Source organism: Neolamprologus brichardi, chromosome 3, assembly GCF_056152115.1.
Source record: "Neolamprologus brichardi isolate AB-2024 chromosome 3, ASM5615211v1, whole genome shotgun sequence".
In the NCBI taxonomy this organism is placed as follows: Eukaryota; Metazoa; Chordata; class Actinopteri; order Cichliformes; family Cichlidae; genus Neolamprologus; species Neolamprologus brichardi.
In genome coordinates this window covers 61732185-61756457 of record NC_142106.1, presented here as the reverse complement: position 1 = coordinate 61756457, position 24273 = coordinate 61732185, and the positions used below count along the sequence as shown (strand labels likewise).

The 24273-nt window shown below is 46.5% G+C and overlaps 1 protein-coding gene across 13 annotated transcripts in view; it reads left to right on the top strand.

Annotated features, from left to right (window-relative positions):
- The window catches only part of LOC102792153 (calcium/calmodulin-dependent protein kinase type II delta 1 chain), an 80498-nt gene that overhangs the window by 12457 nt on the left and 43768 nt on the right, over positions 1 to 24273 (top strand). For all 13 annotated transcript variants that reach the window (XM_087838060.1, XM_087838057.1, XM_087838058.1 and 10 more), the window contains exons 3-4: positions 17053 to 17112; positions 20540 to 20594. In XM_087838060.1, the coding sequence (XP_087694186.1) occupies positions 17053 to 17112; positions 20540 to 20594 (115 nt within the window). The remainder of the gene's footprint in view (positions 1 to 17052; positions 17113 to 20539; positions 20595 to 24273) is intronic.

The window sequence follows — 24273 nt, the reverse complement described above, 5'->3', positions numbered from 1 at the left end:
CCTCTCCATTGGTCGACCTGGGACCAAGTCATCAGGTCATAATTGATAATCAATGGATGCGGGGAGTGGATGATCCTGCTGCAGGTTCACCAACGCTGCTTCTTCAGACTGCTTTTGATAACTACTAACACATGCAGAGCAGGAACAGCCCCAAGAGCTGAAGATGCTCCAACCCGTTCATCGACCATCACAATCCTTCGTCACAAACCTGCAGATGCTTCAACCCGTTCATCGACCATCACAATCCCTCGTCACAAACCTGCTCCAGTCCTTTTGCCATTTTCCCTGCTTGTAACACATTAGCTTTGAGGGCAACATGTTCACTCCTTAATGCACATGCTAACGGCACCGCGATACAGAGATGGTGTTCACTGTGCCTGTCAGTGCTCAGAATAATGTTGGACCAGTGTGAAGCTGACTGTTGTGATTTGGTCCTACACACATCAAACTAAACAGAGTCAGCTGTTACTGTGAAGTTTCTCAAACCTTTGAATCAAAGCTAACGTCTGCACTTGAATCCCACCCTGACTGGTTTAAACTCCACTGTGGGGATGTACAGAGACAAGAACCTGTTTGTAACCGTGGGAGCATTTTTCTGCAGCACCAAATGATTGCATGTGATTGTGAGACAAACCTGTTGCCGTGGGAACTCGGGGTCTGTTTGAACGTCAGCTAGATAACACCTGAATGTCTTTTTACTTCACTTTAATAAACGTTGTGAGTGGGCTGTGCTTGAAGGCCTGTGGGAGTCAGACGATGGCCTGACCCGGGCATAGAAACGCTTCCAGTGAGAACGAGGAGAACGGTGTCAGGAGTTCCCCATGTGATAACTCTGATGGATGAAGTATATTTTATTAAACTGAATGTATGACAGAACTAGTCAGCTGTTTCCACCTGGATTAACTGCTTCAGAGACGACTGCATTCGATTCATTTACTGTTTTTATTTCCCGTGATGTCCACTAGCTGTTAGTTTGCCTCAGTAAAGACATTTAAATTTAACTATTCAAAGAAACGTCACAGAAACAGTTATGGAGATTATGCTTTTTCTTTACTTTGTTTGTATTTGTTAAGTGAAGGAAGCTCTGGAGAGCAGCAGCATCTCAGCGTCTCTACTTGAGTGTGCACAGTTGTCCTCTCTGAGAGAAAACCCAGCCGTGATGCTGCTGAAGTGCCAGCAGTCCATCTAAAGTGCAACAAGCTCTGATTCAGTTGAATATTTGGTTCGTTTTTAGTGCATAAGCACAATGACTCACTCCACATTTCTGTGGTTGATTCCAGTCATTTTATTTTTCATCTTTCAGGGAAAATGTCAGATTTCTGAAGTTAAACAGCCATTGGTTGTAGCGCCTGGCACATTTCAGCTGCAGCCTCTCTGAGCAGGCAGTTACCTCTGAACAAATCTGTGCCTCTCTCCAGCTCCCCTCTCAGGGAAACCGTCTCCGTCTGTCGATGCGTTTGTTTCAGTGTGGCAATACTAAACGTTTGTACAGTGGCTAATTGTGAATAATCTTTGAATTTTATCAGCATCTGAAAGGATGAGTCTGAGAAAAAGCATTGAAATAAAATGCCTAATAGGTTTGTCTGTCCTCTGCTGTAAGGCTGGGCGATATGTAAAGATTCTCCCACCGGCACTCGTCAGTCCAATAACTGATGCAGACTTTGATGGGTGGAGCGATGCACTCATGCACCGACTGATCTGTGCATTTAGAATTTATACGTTTTGGTTGGACCTTCTTTTCTTGTCTGTTTCAGTGTTAATAGTTTTTAGATTATTCATTTCTTTATTTGAGATGGCATGAGACCGTCGTGGCAGCTGCAGCCTCAGATACTTGAGGTTGTGTCACACCGCTGTTGAGACTAAACGCCTCCACTCGAGGGTGACTCACTTCTGCAAACTGAGCTACAGGAGAGAGTGTGTGTTTCAGAGGTTTTGTGAGAAGCTGGAGTCGAATCGATGCACAGACGACACCCTGTCAAACAAGCGTCTCTGTTATTGAGACGTTCTGAAATGAAACTGTTAAACAGAATATTTCTGATCACTCCTGTAAGGCACAGCCAAATGCACATGTTGTTCCAGCGCTGACTTTTCTCATTGTCGTCATTGTGAGAAACGACAGTGAGACCTGCCACCTGTTTCCTCCCACACAAGCCTGAGATCCAGCAGCCTGAACAGGCTCTGCTGTCTCTCTTCTCATTATGACCGTGTGAAAGTGGCGGCCTCGTCACTGCACCGTGGATACGACGGCCCGACGCTGTCTGATATATGACAAGCTTGAGTGACTCGAGTGATGATCGTCACAGCTAATCAGCGCTCTGCGCTGCAATTAACCCTTTAAGACCTACCATAGAACCAAGTCCGCCAGAGCTTATATTATATGTTTACATGCTGTGGAGCCATTTGTGGGAGCATTTCAAGTTGCTATACATCAATACAACCATTACAGCCTAGATTTTAATAATATGTCTGCATTAAGTGCATAGTAATTACATAAATTGCAAAAAAGTGCAATAAACTACAAAAAAATTGAAAATCGTTTTTGTTTTTTTAACATATATTTCTAGTTAGAGAAATTTAAGAGGCTTATCCCTCAAAACTGTAAATACAAAAAAGTTGCACAAAATAGTTTCCCACCACAGGAAATTTATTTTGAGTGTCTTCATAGTTTTATTTTTGAAATACACCAATTTTTATACACTGCAGGAAAAACGAAAATAAATATTATGATGCAAATTTGCAAAAAAGCAGCATATGCATCAAAATAAACTATTTCCAGCAGTGCAATATGAGTCCTAAGCATCCCAGAAACCACACAGAAAGTCATAAAGTCAAACATAACTTTTAAAAACACCAGTATAGGCTCATGAGGCCTTGATGGTAAAAAACTACATTTCTGCAACAATGACGTCACTTCCTGTTTCGGGCAAGTCATGGCGGACATGCGATAGTTCGCGCTGATGGACGTAGGAAGTGTTACAAACAGCTGATCGGATCGGCAAAGCGTGTTTCTGGAATATTATGTTTTTGTTGCTGCAAGTGCTTTTTATGCAGTTTTTGCAAAGCTATATGTGGAAGGAAACTGTGACCGAGGACAAGCTGATGGTATAAGATGCAAGTACAACTCCTCCGGTTTCATATGCAAAAAAAATTATTGCGCTAGCTTACGTGGTTGCAGAGCTACCGGGATTTAAAAGTAGTTACGCAAAACGGAGCGTGCTGCTCTGACCGGCTTTAAAGGGTTAAAGCAACTGTTTGACCTTAAATAGCCTGCGTGGCTCAATGTAGCCTCGTTTCAGATGGTGTGTCAAAAGCAGAACCTGGGCCAAATCCTGGATTTGTGTTTTTGTGTGCCTCTGTGTGTAATCCAGGGTTTATAATCCCACTCTCGTCCTGTCGTCACTGCAGCGCCGCTAGACACACCTCCTCGCTCGCTCCCTTACTTGGGATTATGTCCTCCTGATTGTGTTTCCTCAGACGGTCTAAATCTGCAGGTTTCAACAAATGACATCTGTGAGGAGGGCGTGACAGTTGTCCTGTAATGGTCCTGTGCAGGCCGACGGACTTTCCTCGTGAATTTGAGTCCAATCGTGACGATCTGCAGGAATCTGGAGAACAATGCGCTGACGCTTTAGGATTATATGATGGATTTCTAGGATTTTCTCACACACGTCTGTAACACACATGTGCAGCGGGCTGACAGTATGACCAGTGTCTTCTTTAATCGCGTGAGATTAGAGTCCTGATCTGATGCGAGTTTGGCGTCAGGCCATGTTTCCTGCAGGAGCCGTGTTTACGTGGACACAAGTAACCGGATTAAAAGCCTAACCAGAATAAAAGTGCTTCATGTAAACACTGACCTGATTCTCAAATCAAACTTTCCTGGGTTATACCTATCATCCTAACAGCACGAGTCTCCTACGTCAGATACATGTCGATGTGTAGACGTAGGAGTGAGCACATCTGGAAGATGACAGATATTCACAAAGAGGTGAAATCTGTGACGAGCAGTAAATAAAAGTGCAGACACAGCGTTATTTCATCACAGGTCATCAGGTGGGATTAAAGGATGAGTTATAACATATCATTTTTACCGTCACAGTATTTACGTTGTTATTGTGTAAAGATGTCATCAAAACAGTAGAATGTGAATAAAGATGCACTCGTGGGAAATATCAGAGAGCCTGTCACAGCCAGTAACCATGAAGGAGGATCATGAACACACTGATTCAAACGCAGCTCTTTAAGGCTTCAGCTGCTTCAGGCAAACTGTGAGGAGGGGCCATTTGCTCTGCAGGAAGTCTTTGTGACTTTACCTTGATTGTGATTATTGATTAACGGTATGGCAAAGTAAAGAGGAGTCTTTCAGTCAGTGGTTAGTGGCGCTGTAACAAAATGGAAGCCTTTGGAAATGACAGAAACTCCTCAGTTATGAAAGGCTACATAAACAGTGGAGTGGGGTCAGTGGACCCTGAGGCATGTAGTTCAGTTCGGTTTATATCGGGCCAAGTTGCAGACGTCTCAGTGCGCAGAGGTCACCACAGTTTGGTGCAGACTTTCAAACTGCACGTGGCCTCCAGATGAGCTGACGTGGAGACTCCGCTCAAAGTAACAGGAAACAACTTTATTAAGTGACCAATGTGTTTCGGCTTGTGGCTTCATCAGGGTCATTAAAAAATTTCATGACTTTTTTTTTTTATTTAAAATAAATAAATAAATAAATTTAAATGGACTAATCACACCTTCACAAATAAACCAGCTGACCAGAGCTTTCCAAGACCTTATCTCTAATTTTGTTACCCCTCTTATCAGGTATCGTTGGTGGTTCTCTAAAGGTCCCTGATACATGTGGATCACTTTGAGGTGGCTTGGGTGGAAACTTCCAGCATGAAGTGATGTATTCAGATGAGTAGGTCTGGAGTGCAGCGAGGGGGACGGAGATTTGTCTTTTTGTTGGTACTTTTGTCAAGGAAGTTAATTTCTTCAGTGCTGTGATTAAGAACTTCCTTCCTCCTTCCAGAGTAAAAATGCTCCAAAGACATAATAAGTGGTAGAAAAGGGTCAGTGTGGTGGTTATATCGAATTGGTTTTTCCAGGTGACCAACAAATAGTCAGGCAAAACTGGGCGCCATTCTTGTTGCCATTGCAGTGTCAGATTAGCACAAGAACAGTGTGTAGAGAGCTTCATGGAATGAGCAACTGCATCCAAGCCTCACATGCACAATGCAAAGCGTTGCATGCACATAGTTGTGGAAACACGCCACCACTGGACTGTAGAGCCGTGCAGGAGTGACCAATCACACTTCTCCGTGTGGCAACCCGATGGATGAGTCAGGGTTTGGCTCCGGTTGCCAGGAATACAGTACTTTGCACATGTGGTGGACGGGGGATGACGGTGGGAGGTTATTTTTCAGGAGTTGGGCTTACTGCTCGTACTGCTTCAGCATACCCAAGACATTTTGGACAATTTCATACTCCCAGCTTTGTGGGAAAGGTTTGGGGGTTTCCTCTTCCTGTTCCAACATGACTGCACAAAAAGTAAGCAGCCGGGATGAGAATTAGCACCTCCGAATTTGAGACCATGCTGCTCAGCTGGAAAAGGTTGATGGAGTGCTGACTCTGGGCGAGGGACGAGTTGAAACATCTGGGGATCTTGTTCATGAGTTGAGCACAAAAGTGAAGCAGTCGATTTACACCCTCACCGATGGTCAGGAGCTCTGGGTCAAGAACAAGGTTGTGGACGCAGCAGAAATGAGCAATAGTGGCTGGCCGCTCCTTTATTCGAGTGGAGCTCAGTGGAGAGCCTCCTCTACGTCAGATATAGCCAGTCGAGGTGCTTCGGGCATCTGTTTAAGATGCTGGAGAGATTATATCTCTCGGCTGACCTGGGAATGCCTCAGTGTTCCCCCAGAGAAGCTGGAGGAGGTGGCTATGAGGGGGAGGTGCTTAGGCTGCTCCTACAGCCCAGCCCTGGATAAGTGGAAGATGATGTTACTTCCTGTGCTAGTAAAGCTTTTTGTCTGTGCAGCCTCCACTGCGTGGCATCAACATGAGGCCACTCACTCTACAGTGGGAGGTGACAGCATCAGCATGAGGACAGGCAGGTGGCATCATCAGTGGATGCTGCTGTGGGCACGGCCCGCTGTTATCAGCAGCCGTCCAACATCCACCCTAATCCCAGCTCAGGGCGTAGTGTGCCGACACGCTTCAGAGCGCTGAGCGGAGGAGGAGGTGCTTCAAATGAAAACGTACCGCAGAATTTGGCAATGAATAAAAATAAATAAGGAGAAAGATGAGCAGAGTTAGTGGCAGATAAGGACGTGTTCATGTGGTTCATTCAGCGTCTGTGAGCTCCAAATGTTTACAGCCTGCATGCTCGTGGCTCCGCCCCTTTATGTCAGGGAGTAGCTGTAAACAGGAAGAGGACAGACCCAGCTGTTAGCGAGGGGGAGGAGGAGGGGCTGCACCGACCAGCTGGGTTTCACTGCTGCCCCCCACCCCCACCCCCCAGGGGCAGTGAACTAGAGCTGCTCTTTTTATTTATTTCAGTGTTTTTAGCCAACACAGTTCAGGATTTTGTTTTTAAAGCATGACATCGAGTTTAGATCCTAGCAGAGTGTTTGTCTGCATCCTCAGGTACCCACAGCACTAAAGCTAACGCTGGGTTTCAGTGTCAGTGCTTCCTGTTTGCTCACTGATGTTTACTTGATGTTCAAACATGGAACAGAACGCAGACTTTGAGACCAACTCGTACAGCCCGTACTCAGGTCAGTGACCGGCCCGTGACCTCCCAGTAACCTCTGGTTGCTAGGCAAATATGTGTATCCCTGATTGGTTGGTAGTTGTGGCAGGATGCCAATAAAATAAGATAACCTTTATTGTGACATTAGTCACAAAGAAGTTGCTCTAAAACTCTGTCGGTGTTCTTCCCTGTAAAGCTGGTGTGCAGATGCATGGACCATCTCAACATTGACTCCCAGCAACATGTAGCAGGACACCCATTGGACCGTTGGGGTGTTTATGTAACCAGCAACACTTCAGTTGTTGTTAGAAGCACATGGATGATTGTAGCTATATACTTTCATTCAACTATAGGTGGATGCAGAGGCTGTGTTCAAAGTCAGGCTGCATCGCTTAATGACTCCATTGATTTTCTGGACATACATCCATAAGTACTGTTGACAAACGTGAGAGGATTGGAGCTCCTTTATTTATCTAACTAAATGCTGTTTATATTATTTTATTGATGCCGTTTTAAGTATGAGCCGTCTGATTTAGCTGTCCATGCACCCAGCACCATAAATGCTTATCCAGCTGGGTTAATCTGCAGATTACCACTACACGCTTTGAAACACTGACATAACCACGCATTTGTCCACTACTCTGGCTAACTGTGGGACATGGAGGTTGGTAATCAGCCTAGCAGGCGTTGGGTCGTCCCAAAGAAACCCACAGAGACACAGGAGAAGTTCCTCACAGCGAGAAGCTGTCCAAACAGATGGAAGACAGCCGACAGCCTCCTGAAATGTTGCTTCTGTTCACAGGCTGCAGTTCTTCCACTACAAGCTCGCACTTGTGAGTCATTGAGCTCGTCCGCACTCAACACTTTCACTTTGTGGAGCGTGAAAAAGGTAAGCAGGCTGAAAGCTGCAGGGCGAGTTGAGCTGGATGCTGCCTGGCAGCTAAACGTAGCAACAGTCTTTCCATCATCAGTCGCCTGGATGAAAGGAAAGACGACGTTTTCAGCACTTGATTTCATTCAGACCGTCCTCTGGCTGCAACTCTTTAAAGTTGCGTTTTCACTGAGCACGTGGCAGCAGACTACGAAGATCAGCAGTGCAATCTAGCAGCCTTTGAGCCTCCTCAACACAAGCAGGAGGAAAGTCATCTCCTGCACAAATGCAGGTTCCCTCAGTAGTAGATGATCAACGATGTGAGAGGGCAACAGAAAAGATTCAGACTTTTATTTCAGAGGGAGATGGTGGATCCAGCTGAGAGCAAGCAAAGCAATGCAGCACTTTTGCTTTTTCCCTTGTTTAATGAAGAGAACATCTATATGTGCAGGTCTACCCACTGCCAGCCACGTCTGATTGGTTGTCCAGCGTCTCTCAGAGTCTGTAAAGGACCCTGGCTCTTACTAGTGAAATGTTTCTGCCGCTAAATTGTTCCTGCCGAGATTCAAACTTTTTCCTGAACCGTACGATGTTCATTCTTTCCATTGGTATCCATGGTGTTATCATTATTATTAGAGATGATAGTGATGTAAAAATGCATCCGAGTCATTAAACAGTCGTGTTCCTGTGAAGTCACAGCAACAAAGCTGAGTGACCTGCTGCAGTCGCACCAACATAGTTATTCACACGACAAAGAGCCGTGGGTCAAATATGGAGCAGATGCAAATCCAGGGGTTGCATCACGAAGGGCATCCAAGTCTAATCTGTGGGGTTTGATTTTATAGACTTTGTTAACCAAACTATTCATGTCGTTAACAGAACGTGAGGTTGTCGGTTCAGGTTAACTCTAGTGCAGCTCATCAAAGGCACAAATACACAGCTAGTCTTCATTACAGATCTTTATTTGCAGCGCAGCCATTCATCCTGGACACACAAAGTTAAACAGCTCGTTTTTCCTGTACTGGCTTTAAAAAACCTCGTGTAACGAATGTGTGAAAGAATACAGAGCTTTGGTTTATAGTAGCATCTATTTTTAGCCGTCCTCCTCTGCTGCTCATGCAAATGTGTCTCGATTATGCCAGGCTCATTCAAATAGGAGCCTGTCTACTGCAGCAGCAACATTAGGTAGTGGTCAGGGAGACGTGTACTTCTGTTCCACTGCAGAAATAAATGTTTGTATTAATAAAAACATGTTTTTAAAAGATTAATGACGTTTCAAAGGAGGGATGTGGATGGTTTAAAGTGTCAGAGACATGTTTGTGTGGTTGTTCAGCTTCCCAATATCACAGTCACATGCAGGACTAGTGGCAGCAGCATCAGACACAGCAGCACATTACTGGACACAACTTCAGATGAATCACTGTGAGCTGGCAGGGACAAAGCTAGGGATGGGTATCGTTTAGGTTTTATCCGATACCGGTGCCAAACCGGTACTTTTGAAACGGTGCCGGTGCTTAAACGGTGCTCAAACCGGTGCTTAAAGAATGGAGAACACAAACTTTGTCCTAAAACCTCTCATGTTCAGCTGTTATTTTGTAAAAAGATAACAATGTTAGCCTTTTCTGCAGCTATGGGGCATATATGGTATCACTCTTGGCTGGAAGCAGCTTAAACAATGGAAAAAACACAAACTTTGTCCAAAAACCTCTCATGTTTAACTGTTTTCCACTTTTTCTTTGGTCATTTTAGCCTTTTTGGCCAGGGTGAAGGGAGTATCTGCCATCAAACAAGAAGACAGCCGCATGTAGCTATGATGATGTTTGCTAGTTCACCTTACATGCATTAATGTAATAACGTGGTTAGCCTACTCAACGTAAATTACACACGAACAACATTAAGCTACTCACGCAGAGAAGAACGGCTGCTGCTGCATCATCATCCTCATCATTTCTGCTACACTGGCAGGGCTAGGGGCCAGGACTCTCCTCTTCGGGTTTTTGGGGGATGTTGCTAACTCCGGGTCGATAACAGGCACCACACCAGCAGTAGATGTGCACGGTGTGAGGTCTCGCAGCAAGCTATCAAATACGGCGCATTTCTCGGCTTTTAAAAAAAACGCTATGCGTCGCCAGGTGTTTCATCAGATTTGAGGTGTTACCTCCTTTGACAGTATCACAGTATCAGCTTAAAGCACTTGTTGCAGCTGCTGAGTTTGCATCTTTTGCTGTGAAGTACAGCCAGACTTTGACCGCTTCGCCTTGGGCATTTTTAATCTGTAGCTCTGCTCTAAAAGAACGTACGTACCTGGGCCCGCCTACTATCCTCGAAACGTAAAATGATTGGCTAGAACAGTGGTTCTTAACCTGGGTTCGATCGAACCCTAGGGGTTCGGTGAGTCGGTCTCAGGGGTTCGGCAGAGCCTCCGCCATGACATGCATGGCTCATTTTGTGCACCAGTAAAAAAATCACATTTTATTTTTTACTAAAGAGGGGTTCAGTGAATGCACATATGAAACTGGTGGGGTTCGGTACCTCCAACAAGGTTAAGAACCACTGGGCTAGAATCTAAAGTGCATCATTCCATACCAGTTGGTGGCGGTAATGCACCTTTCAGTTGTTTGCCAACCACCAATACAAATGTAAGGAAGAAGAAAGTATCACAGCTCAGGAAAATAAAGCACCGAAATGTGCGCTGCTTTTCGGTCTGGTTACTACCGTTTATGTCAGAACCGGTGCCATCATGGCTCCAGATACCGGTACCCATCCCTAGACAAAGCGTAGGTGACAGAAACTGAGGAGACCGAACACACGACTGAAACTGTCATGTTAGTTACTCAGGTAGTGGCTGTGGACGGGTCTGCCCCAGCTCAGGGTTTTGGTTTCACAGTTCATGGTCACTTAATTCGTTCCAACTATTGTTCAGTAAAAACTTCATGTATTGATGAGATGTAACAATATCACTGTTTTTGCCATTACTGGATACAAAAGACTAAATGGGACTTTTTAAATCTCTGCTGCTCGGCAGTGTAAGCGTTTCTCCTGGGCTCTGATATCACTCTTCACTGATGGGTGGGTGCTCTTTCACTCAGCTACTGTTAACAGTAAGACTGGCCAGTAAAAAATGTCACTTTCAAAGTCTGTGATGAATATAAGTTTGTATCAGACAAACGTGCTGTAAGGGACTCCAGAGATGTTGAACATTTTGGTCATTTTGGGAGGATAAGCGTGTTTTAAAAAACTGATCAAGTCGGGATAAAGCAAACCACTATAAATGGATCGAACTGGAAGGAACCGTGACTGGAGCGCAGCTACATCCAGTCTGAATCCATGACCCTTATCTGGCGTCCCAGTGCTGGTTTGTCCTCCTTGCATGCCTCCGTAGCCTGGTTACACTGTGTGTTTGGCCCAAGTGGTGAAACGTTTTCTTGCATTTTGTGCGTAGCAGTGTGTGTATAGTATGTGTTTAAAAAGTTGTCATTTGACTCGGACAGACTGCATTTGCTCTCTGCTTGTGCAGTGGACATGGTGCACAGACTTGCTGTCATTGTAAAAACTTTACACCCAGAGTCCTTTGACACTGAGTGTCATTTCTTTTTCAGAGGATCTAAGTGTGTGAAGTCTCAGTAAGTGTGTGAAGTCTCAGTAAGTGTGTGATTGTGTCATTTTCTCTCTATTTTTGGCACTTTTACTACTAAAGATTTATTTTTGTAAGACACCAATGATGATGAATAAAAAGAATCATTGAAGACATCCACCAACAGCATGTTTGAATATAAGCTTCTTGCCTTAAAGGCACAACAGGTCATGACAGGAACGTTTTCCAAGATATGTGACAGCAACTTCCACAGAAAGATCGAGCAGCTGCCAGTCGCTGAGCAGCACATTCCTGCACGCTCTGGGCGTCCCTGCAAGCCCGTACCTGCTTTGGCACATGTGCAGTAGCTCGAATTGCTCCAGAAAATGCAAACAACTGGGTGTGATGCCAAATCCTTAAACTCTTGCAAAACAGAAGAACGAAAACCGACCACTGTACACCATACTGTCTCTGCAAGTATGAACCTACAGAGAGATAAAAGCTTATCATCCTGCAGTGAGTACTTACATCAGAGTATAAGAAGACCAGCAGAAGGCTCAAACTAACCGAACCCTGGCCTTTGAAAGTTCGACCAATCATTTTCACATCTGCATGTGTAATATTGTAAATGCACACGATTATATTTCCACACTTGATCCAAGTGTAGACAAATCAACGCTCCAAGGAATCTCAGTGCACCTTCTCTGCTCTACGCCGGTCTCTGCAACCATCCATAACATTCATAACTCGGCACAGAGCGTAACGTCAGGCAAGCTGGAACAGATCTGTCAAAACGACAAAGTGTATACCAGCCGGGGGCGTTTATAACATTTTTCTTGTAACTCAAAGGGGGCCCAGCAAAGAAAGTGTGGGAACCACTGGTGCACACCAACATGAGCACACACTTCACTACTGTACTTGAAGCCTTCATGGCAATAAGCAGGGTAGCATTCGCCACATCCTCCTCAGTATGTGACCCTGCCACCATGACACCTTTGATAAGCAGGAGCCTCAAACTGAGCGTCACACATGCGCTGGATCCCTGTAATTATGCAACAGAGCTGCTTTGTTCACCTCCCGCAGTGAGAAAGCCTGTTATCAACGCTGTCTGGAGAAATGTTACCTGCATCCTTTGCTGGCTGTGACAGTGATTGTGCAACTGCTGCGATGAAGCAGCCAAACTGCTGAATAACAAGACCAAAAACAGGCGGCGCTCAGGAACCCACTGCAGTGAAACGTTAACACGTGGAGGCACCAGGTGGGAATTTAGAGCGTTTGATGACTGTAGTTTAGGACTGAAGTTGATTTGCCAGCTGTGACCTTGTGTCTGGCCAATTATCTCTTCACTTTCATACAGACACAAGTGCTGCTTTTTCCAGTGTTAGCTGTAAACAGGTTTGAAATATCCATGTAGAGCATTTAGTTCGTCCTTACCAGCCTGCACCAGCACACACTAAAGGCTGTGTCTATCAGGTGGATCTGAGGCAGACTATTATTATCATTATTACTGTCACTTTATCCTCTTTTCATTGTTTTGTGTTGCAGAACAAACAGGATCAGTTTCCTGGACAGATTCCTGTTAGCTGGTAGATTAAGCTCAGGCACAGTTCCCTCTGTCCTGGTGTTTGCTGCTTTAGTTCCAGGTGAACAATATAAAAATGAAATATTATTGTTATTGGAAAGAAACCTGCAGATGTTTAATTCTCACCTGAAACTGAAGCTTCTGACTCGACTTTCCCCTCGTTAGTGAGACTGAATCATTGTGAGCGAGTGTAGTTTAGACTCTGCTGACTGAAACTGATCCTGGATCAGAATAGAGATGTTCATGTTGTGCACGTCTTACTTGAAACTCTGAGCTGATCTTTGGTCACACTGTTCTTCTTTGTCTCTGATTCCTGGAAAGCAGAAACTCCCTGATGTTGTTCATCAGTCATTTATGGTCACATGATCACCTGTTTGTAGTCAGAAACACAGTGATTGTTCATTCTTCTTCTGTGGTGGTGACCCACAGCAGTCCAGCTGTTTCATCAGAAGATGAGATCACCGCGTGGGAAATGTTGTCTGTGGTGGTTTCCTCTTCTCTTTCCTGAGGCCGAGCTTCCTTTGACCCTCTGGCAGCTCTCACCACCTGCTTTGGGCTTTTTGTTGTTGCTGTGCGACCTCAGACAGGAAGCTGTTCATAGTCGACACTTTCTAAAGAAAAAGAAAGTTAGACTCGAGAGCAGCAGGACGACACGTAAATGTTTACCTCAGAAATATGTCCTCTCCACTGGACCTGTGACCTTCTTCCACCCTCACTCACACGCACACACACTCCTCGTGCCTATGGTACGACAGCTTTTCTCCGTGCCCCTGGTACACTGCGCAGAAACACTGCCCCACACACACTCCCACACGACAGTTTTTTGTCAAACGTGCGTCTCTGTTGGTGAACACTTTTCATGACTCAGCGTTGGCTTGTAGGCAGCTGCACAGCGACTCTGTTACAAGTTTCCATTAAGTTACCCGAGGTGTCTGAGGCTCACGGTTCTTCCTGAATACAGACGCGAGCGCTGTAAAGAAACAGTTTGTAGGACAGTGCAGGAGTCCACCTGGACGCGTCCACCTCCACCACTAAACACATTTAGCTTCAATGAGGAGCATAAAACCTTTGAATCCACCTGATTTAAGTGCAGATGTGTGGAGTTTCCAGCAGCACGTGTGAGGAAGCCCAGACAGATGTGACACTGGGGACAGACTGCAGCTGTGGTTGAACCTGCAGGTTCACTGTGTGTAGTCTCTGATGACCTTTCTAAGAACCACGGCTGATCACATCAACAAAAATCTACTTTTCCTCAAAATATTTTCACAATAAAAGAAAACATTACAGTTTCCCTAAAGTTAGTAAGTTACAGGATCTCCTCTCAGATAACGGGAGAACCTCTCTGCTCTGAAAGAGGCTGGATACCCTTCATGCAGTAATGTGCTGGGTCACTGGGAACCAGTATGGTGACCAGTACTGGCAATGCTGGGTTAGGAACGTCTGACACGTTGCATTGTATGTTGAGAAAAGTCATTTTTGCAACCAGAGCATAAATATACGTGTAAGACTTCTGAGAGCTGACTGTGAAACATCAGAGTAAACCTGGCTCTGTGAGGGAAACTCAAACGGAAGCTCGTGTTTCAATGCTTTCCTTAGAGGAAGCCTTATCTTTGTTCCCAAGTCTTCTTTTGTTTGCAGCTCACCTCCCCAGGCTGCTGGCGCTCCTCGGGGGTTATTCTCTCAGTGATGCCAGCGTGGGCCTGTTTCTGTTTTGTTCTAAATGCACGTGGGAAAGATAAATAAGATAAATAAGATAAGTAATCTCGTCTTTTGACTAGATTTAATGAACCACAGGTGTTTCTCTGTGGAGGAAAGGTCAGAGGTCGTGGGATGCAACCCTAACTGCAGCGATGCTGCTGTGGCCGATCGTCTGTTGGGGAGCAGATGCCTCACAGAGCCGTGGAGGCGGAGCCTTCATTGGACACATAAAATAGCTGTCGGCCTCGTTTTGGCTGCTGAAGACGTTCAGAGGCTCATCTGGGCTTCCTAAGTGGGCCAGCGTCACCACGGTAACTGTGTTCATTATGTTCATGATGAAAGCTGTTACAGGACGTCAGGCTTTTTCTTACAGCTCGTCTGATAACACAGGAACATGAGACAAATCTGCTGCACGCTGCTGCGTTGTGTGTTTGTGTGATTGTGTGTTTGCAAACCGTGCTGTGTGAAAGCATTCGCTCCCTCCTGGTTCCTGGTCCGTCTCTTAGCCATGTGACGGTCTGACCACAGCTGTGTGGCAGCTGGACTCGTGGCGTTGATGGATCAGTGCTGATATTAAAGAGCTGTTTAACATCAGTGCACATGATCACTGAAAAGAACAGGACTGACCTCCAGTGTTCGGAGGTGCTGATGCTCATGCTGCAAATCCTGTTACGTCACAGATTAGCAGCCACACGGAGAGAGAGGGCGATGTCGGGAAAAGGACATCCCCCAGTGAGCACCGGTCCCTGCAAAAGCACAGCCTATTGGTCCAGGAGCTGAGGAGACGAGGTGTGATTGGTTTACAGCAGCTGGAGAAGCTACACAACATCTGTATTAGTCTGTGGTCACTAGATTAGGATTAGTGTGGAGATGACAGCGTGTGGTTGGATGTCGTAGCACCACACAAACCTCCTCCAGCTTCTCTTTGTTCATGTTTCCAACACCCATCACAAATACAGCAGGATGTGTGCAGTGTTTACTCACAGTGACCTCCACAGGTCACAGTGACAAACTAAACATGCTGTATAAGAGTTATGGACTGATGGGGCCTCTCCACAGTTTAATCATCAGAATAACAATGGCTCATTAGCACAAAGTACAGTAAACATTAGAGGTGGGAATCACCATACATCCCACGATACGATATTATCACAATACTTAACGCACGATACGATATTATTGCAATTTTTAAAATATTTTGCGATATTCAGATTCTGTACATAAAGGTAAACTTTATCAATATTCATTTTCTCTAATATCAAAGTCTCACACTCAGTCTTTCTCTCATTTCAGTTTGATTGTTGACAAACTGAACGGTTTGTATTACAGTCTAGTCCAACTTAACTGAATCAACCATCTGGTACAATTATAGCTATTCTGAACTATGCAGTTTATGAAAACTATGCAGCCCCTTCAGCAACTGAAGAATTTGAAAGTAAATTAAAACAAAATATAATTTTACATTAAATAAAAAAGTTTTAAACTTAATTAAAATAAAACATGTCTTAAATTAAAATAAGTAAACTGTCATGTTTATTGCTGCCAAAAACAAGTGAAACACATTTGGACAGTGAAGGAATGTCAGGATTCTTGCTCAGAAAAAGGATCAACATGCTCTGAAGTCAGAGCACAAAAACCTTTTTGTAACAAAATATCGATTTCTGCTGTCCCTGTATCCATACATTATTAGCAAACAAAATATCACCATGCTACACAGTATCCATTTTTCCCCCACCCTTAGTAAAGATGGTGTGAGACGTGCCAGCGTCCTGCAGACATGTTGCAGCTGAGCCTGATTTCGTTAGGGTGATGAGAAGCAAACCAGGTGTTGTTGAGGAGCAGAGGAAGGAGATGCATATTCATGTTACATGATTTCATACTGAGTAGAGAGTTTAATCACAATCAGAATACTTTATTAACCCTGAAGGAAATCACAGCAGGCAGCACGCTGATGCTGCACGTGCACTTACAAAGGGTTAGGGTTAGGACCAACTTTACACAAACATCAGAGACACGTCAGAGATGCAGGCTGAAGAAACAACGAAAACATGACATGAGGTGGTCCCGTCGACCTGACAAGCATCGAGGGCTGATGATGGCTCTGCTCAGGCCTTCATCACACCTGGTACAGTAGCAGTTTAAGTCCTAACAACATCTGGAGCATCAGGGATGTGTAACATCCTGCATGTGGTGCATGTTTCTGTGTCATCACACTGATCAGCCGGTAAACCAGAAGCCTGAATATCTTACGTGCTTCTAAATTATGACCCGAACTTTAAAACGACACTTTCATACAGAAAGGACGGACACGTGAATGTTTCTGTATTTCCTGCCTGTGCACAGTCAGAACTATTGTCTGAAGACAAGAAAATGAATAGATGTGGAAATCAGGTAACGTGCTTACATGAAGCTCGTCTTATACAAAAGGCTTCTGGTGTCTAACAGGAAGTGGCTTTGTTGATGCTTCCTGTTGTGCTGTCAGACTGACCCTAAGAAAACATCCAGTCACGTGTCAGCCCTGAGCTGCTGTTTGTGTAGACGCTGGTCTGAAGTTGGTCACACAAATATGGTCTCTCTTTGTTTTCCAGATCACCAGAAGTTGGAGCGCGAGGCCAGGATCTGCCGCCTGCTGAAGCACTCCAACATCGGTGAGTAGAGCTCCTGCTTCAAAGTTTTATTTATTTCTATCAACAGTGAACATGAAAGGTCAGCATTTAAAGGCTGCCTGCGAGGTCACGCTGTCACTGGGGCTCTCCGAGGTTATTCGCCCGTGCACTGATAGCTCTGATAGCAGCAGCTCATTTACTTCAGTTAAATCAGAAGAGTCTTCATCTTAGGGTTAGGACTGCCACAGCTCTCCTGGCTCCTTTGCTCTGTTGAGTCCTCAGAACAAGAGCACACCCCCACTGCCTCATTCCCCAAACTACCCACTACAGACCCACTCGTCCCTTATTGCAGCACATGCACAAGGATACTTCCCCCTCTGAGCCACGAAGAACTGTAATTATCACCTCAGTAACGACTTTGTGGAAACTGTCGTTTGTTTTTCAGTCCCTTCTTCCTTCTAGTGAAAAAAGAAAGGGACGGGGGGAAGTGACAAATGAGTGGATGATGGGGGTTGTTTGGTTTGCTGGTCTATTGTAAGCTTGTCTGAAACTGAGCAACACGTGAAATTGGAGGGTTTAGTCTGAAAGTGATTCGGGTCCCTGCTCACAGCACAAAGGCTTTGCTTGAGCCAACGTGCCGACTTCAGTCTGAGCAGCTTTAACGTGGTCATAGTTTAGTGTCACACAGACGTGTTGGCTGAAGTTACAGATTACAGAAAATACAGTCGACTGTATCTATGTGATGTGTTCTGTTGTGTCAGATCTTAGGTCTTAGTGATTTATATGATGTCTAAATCGTGTGTCTGGACACTAAATATATGTAAACACATTTACAGATGAACGGGAATAAAAAGAGTAAATATTCACTCACTAATTTGAGCAGTTATTTTAGAGATCGTGCTGTTAGATTTATAATATATCCATATTTGTTTTTAACATCACTGTTGCTGTAGCTCAGACTCAGGAGCAACATCCAGCCACTCTTCCTGTTCTGGGTCCAGGTTAAAATCACACAGTTTATGACCTCTGGGTCAAAGCTAACGCTGCTCTTAGCCAAACTAGCCACCATGCTGGTGCTCTGGCTTTTTTCTCTGGCGTTCCTGTGGAGGGTCTTTGGGGTCGAGCTGAGATCATTTAGAGGTAGAAGCAGCAGCTGGTCCAGCAAGAAAATGTGACTGTGACTTAGGGGTGGGCCATATAAACGATATACGATAGAAACGATATAAATTTGGCCAACGATAGAGATTTTGACTATATCGCTCTACCGCGATAGCGCATGTTGATGATGTCATCAAGCGGCGCCTGTTTTGGTCGAAAGCATTGCAGCGGCTAAAACCATTATCATCTGCAGATTATGGCGACAGTCACAGCAAAGAGATGAAGCACTTTAGAAATACGGGGAAAGCCAAAAACTGCGCTTCCTCCACTTCTGTAACATTGATTCATTAATGTTGAATTCTCTGCAGCTGCTCTGTTCCCATGTTGTTGCAGTATATTAATGACTCACGTTAACTTTTATCGAGTGAAAAAAAGTTGGCGTTCATCCTCCAGCTTCACTGTGCTAATGTTATGCTAACATAGCTGTGTCGCTAGCAATCACGTAGCACATCATTATATACCAGCTAGTGCAACTTCAGTAACCCTGCAAACGTCACTGCTGTTTAGTTTTCTGTCTTCATTGATGTTGGAAGTGGTAGCAGAGCTGTATGTTTGAATTAGTTTCAAAAATCTCTCTGTCAGAACATGCTATGAAATGTTTAGGTGGAAGCTAGCGAGCTAACTTCCTGTTAACTTCTAACTCCGTTTAATTTAATCCTGTTAGATTTCAAGTTGAGAGTTGTTCTGTTTTGGTCAAAGACAGAATTTCCATATATAACCCGTCTCTGTCCAGTTTGTAAGTGAACTGGTAAATGCTGCTAAGCAACGATAATGTCATCTCCTCAAGTGTCGCTATGGTTTCAACGTCATCCAGGAAAGTTTGCACGGTTCATGGCCAAGGACAGAAGTTTGCATATCCTCGTCACAGCATGAACATCGCTGCAACGTTTATTTCTTTTTGCTGTTCATCTCAACATCTCGCTGCATCCTGAGTTCTTCAGAACATCAGCTTGAAGTTAAATTAGCAGGTTGGCGACAGTATGGACGATAGTCCATCCATTACACATACAGGCTGAAGTGTGCACGCTGTCAGTGGACGCTATTCCCAAAGCATCATATTTCCCTTTATCCAGTCCAAGTGGGAATGAACACCTAGTACTTGTTTGCGGGTTCAGTGGTGTAGCTGTTGATTCGTGGTTAAGGTGAAGGCGTTTAGCTTGTTCATTCAAATAGCTTCAGTCTAGCTTAAAGGTGTTGATGAGCAGTTTCAGTTTCTCCCACCTGAGCGTTCGGCCGTTCTTCCAGGCATCAAAGTGGGCGTAAGTACTGCTGATCTTTAGCAAATAAAAGGCAGCCGATCAAGTTTGAACATGTACACTTAGCACGCCTCTTACCAGTATCATCCCAGCAGCATCCAGCTCCACTGCAAGCTCACTGCAGTGGTGGATCTCTCTGATGTCGGTCATGATGAGCTGATGGAAATGCCAAAGATCCACAGGGAGAGTGTTCCCTTTCACCTTCAGTCTTTTCATCCATCCACTCGGATGATAGACTGTCAGAGCTCTTTTGAGCGCCGCTGTTAGAAGAGTCTTTTATAAAGTCCATTATTTGTCACAGTAAATGTGTCTTACATGTGGAGCATGAAACAAGCATCTGTTGTTTGCTGAGTTCAAGCCCAACATAAATCAGGCAGAATTAGACGTGAGGAGTTCTCGATATGTTTTCAGAATAATGATTAAATCTAATCCGCAGTTACCTGTAAAGTCTGTTTCTAAATGTCCACAGGTAAAATGAACTCTGCCAGCAGTGTTTAAATTGGTGCTGCAGATCTCTGCACATGTGCAGACCTGAAGTAGAAAAACAGCACAGACGGTTATCAGCAGGTGAAACAGTTGAATCTCAGACAGCTGGCTGCTGTCATTGTGGCCTAAAGCCTGAGCTATGAATTAAGCTTTAGCACCAAAATCAATAAAAGCTGTCAAATTCAAAGATAAGTGACAGTGTATTTAACGAGCTAGCACATGTGTGGTTGCATACAGGTGGTCAGATTAGTCTGCAGCTACTTCACATCTCCTGAAAAAGCCTTGCTGACAGCAGCAGGCCGTGCCATCACTTAACCAACCAGGACACTCCTGCAGGAACAGCCTGTTTGAATGTGTTTGTGCGTCGTCTTTGATCATTTATTGTAACCTTACATTAAAATCCACCCACACGTGTCCGATGCTTCCCCTGAATTAGCATCCAGAGCTCGCACAGGAAGAAGAGAGCGGCTCAGTGTGCGATCAAAGCCGTCGTCATCAGCTGCTGCGCTGGTCACATGGTACCAGGACAGCGATGAAAAAGTAATTTTCCTGTCCCTCTTCTCTCACAGTGCGGCTCCATGACAGCATATCAGAGGAAGGATTCCACTACCTGGTCTTTGACTTGTAAGTGCTGCCTTTGATTTTTACTTATTCCACCAATGCACCACGAAACACGTGTGACTGTGCAGCCCACACCCACATCTGTGACTGTGCAGCCCACACCCACATCTGTGACTGTGCAGCCCACACCCACATCTGTGACTGTGCAGCCCACACCCACATCTGTGACTGCGCAGCCCACACCCACATCTGTGACTGCGCAGACCACACCCACATCTGTGACTGTGCAGACCACACCCACATCTGTGACTGTGCAGACCACAGCCACACGTGTGACTGTGCAGACCACACCCACATCTGTGACTGCGCAGACCACACCCACATCTGTGACAGTGCAGCCCACACCCACATCTGTGACTGCGCAGACCACACCCACATCTGTGACTGCGCAGACCACACCCACATCTGTGACTGTGCAGACCACATCTGACTGTGCAGCCCACACCCACATCTGTGACTGTGCAGCCCACACCCACATCTGTGACTGCGCAGACCACACCCACATCTGTGACTGTGCAGACCACACCCACATCTGTGACAGTGCAGACCACATCTGTGACTGTGCAGACCACACCCACATCTGTGACTGTGCAGACCACACCCACATCTGTGACTGTGCAGACCACATCTGTGACAGTGCAGACCACATCTGTGACTGTGCAGACCACATCTGTGACAGTGCAGACCACATCTGTGACACACCCACATCTGTGACTGCGCAGACCACACCCACATCTGTGACTGTGCAGACCACATCTGACTGTGCAGACCACACCCACATCTGTGACAGTGCAGACCACACCCACATCTGTGACTGTGCAGACCACATCTGTGACTGTGCAGACCACATCTGTGACTGTGCAGACCACATCTGTGACTGTGCAGACCACATCTGACTGTGCAGACCACACCCACATCTGTGACAGTGCAGACCACACCCACATCTGTGACTGTGCAGACCACACCCACATCTGTGACACACCCACATCTGTGACTGCGCAGCCCACACCCACATCTGTGACTGCGCAGACCACATCTGTGACAGTGCAGACCACACCCACATCTGTGACACACCCACATCTGTGACTGCGCAGCCCACACCCACATCTGTGACTGCGCAGACCACATCTGTGACAGTGCAGACCACATCTGTGACACACCCACATCTGTGACTGTGCAGACCACACCCACATCTGTGACTGTGCAGACCACATCTGACTGCGCAGACCACACCCACATCTGTGACTGCGCAGCCCACACCCACATCTGTGACTGTGCAGCCCACACCCACATCTGTGACTGCGCAGACCACACCCACATCTGTGACTGCGCAGACCACATCTGTGACAGTGCAGACCACATCTGTGACAGTGCAGACCACATCTGTGACAGTGCAGACCACATCTGTGACTGTGCAGACCACACCCACATCTGTGACTGTGCAGACCACACCCACATCTGTGACAGTGCAGCCCACACCCACATCTGTGACTGCGCAGACCACACCCACATCTGTGACAGTGCAGCCCACACCCACATCTGTGACTGCGCAGACCACACCCACATCTGTGACTGCGCAGACCACACCCACATCTGACTGTGCAGACCACACCCACATCTGTGACAGTGCAGACCACATCTGACTGTGCAGACCACACCCACATCTGTGACAGTGCAGACCACACCCACATCTGTGACTGTGCAGCCCACACCCACATCTGTGACTGCGCAGACCACACCCACATCTGTGACTGCGCAGACCACACCCACATCTGTGACTGCGCAGACCACACCCACATCTGACTGTGCAGACCACACCCACATCTGTGACAGTGCAGACCACATCTGACTGTGCAGACCACACCCACATCTGTGACAGTGCAGACCACACCCACATCTGTGACTGTGCAGCCCACACCCACATCTGTGACTGCGCAGACCACACCCACATCTGTGACTGCGCAGACCACATCTGTGACAGTGCAGACCACATCTGTGACACACCCACATCTGTGACTGTGCAGCCCACACCCACATCTGTGACTGTGCAGACCACACCCACATCTGTGACTGCGCAGACCACACCCACATCTGTGACTGCGCAGACCACACCCACATCTGTGACTGCGCAGACCACACCCACATCTGTGACTGCGCAGACCACACCCACATCTGTGACAGCGCAGACCACACCCACATCTGTGACTGTGCAGACCACATCTGTGACAGTGCAGACCACATCTGTGACAGTGCAGACCACATCTGTGACAGTGCAGACCACATCTGTGACAGTGCAGACCACATCTGTGACTGTGCAGACAACACCCACATCTGTGACTGTGCAGACCACACCCACATCTGTGACAGTGCAGCCCACACCCACATCTGTGACTGCGCAGACCACACCCACATCTGTGACAGTGCAGCCCACACCCACATCTGTGACTGCGCAGACCACACCCACATCTGTGACTGCGCAGACCACACCCACATCTGTGACAGCGCAGACCACACCCACATCTGTGACAGTGCAGACCACATCTGTGACAGTGGAGACCACATCTGTGACAGTGCAGACCACATCTGTGACAGTGCAGACCACATCTGTGACTGTGCAGACAACACCCACATCTGTGACTGTGCAGACAACACCCACATCTGTGACAGTGCAGCCCACACCCACATCTGTGACTGCGCAGACCACACCCACATCTGTGACTGCGCAGACCACACCCACATCTGTGACAGTGCAGCCCACACCCACATCTGTGACTGCGCAGACCACACCCACATCTGTGACAGTGCAGCCCACATCTGTGACAGTGCAGACCACATCTGTGACAGTGCAGACCACATCTGTGACTGTGCAGACAACACCCACATCTGTGACTGTGCAGACCACACCCACATCTGTGACAGTGCAGCCCACACCCACATCTGTGACTGCGCAGACCACACCCACATCTGTGACAGTGCAGCCCACACCCACATCTGTGACTGTGCAGACCACATCTGTGACAGTGCAGACCACATCTGTGACAGTGCAGACCACATCTGTGACAGTGCAGACCACATCTGTGACAGTGCAGACCACATCTGTGACAGTGCAGACCACATCTGTGACTGTGCAGACAACACCCACATCTGTGACTGTGCAGACAACACCCACATCTGTGACAGTGCAGCCCACACCCACATCTGTGACTGCGCAGACCACACCCACATCTGTGACTGCGCAGACCACACCCACATCTGTGACAGTGCAGCCCACACCCACATCTGTGACTGCGCAGACCACACCCACATCTGTGACAGTGCAGCCCACACCCACATCTGTGACTGCGCAGACCACACCCACATCTGTGACTGCGCAGACCACATCTGACTGTGCAGACCACACCCACATCTGTGACAGTGCAGACCACATCTGACTGTGCAGACCACACCCACATCTGTGACAGTGCAGACCACACCCACATCTGTGACTGTGCAGACCACATCTGTGACAGTGCAGACCACATCTGTGACAGTGCAGACCACATCTGTGACAGTGCAGACCACATCTGTGACAGTGCAGACCACATCTGTGACTGTGCAGACCACACCCACATCTGTGACAGTGCAGCCCACACCCACATCTGTGACTGCGCAGACCACACCCACATCTGTGACAGTGCAGCCC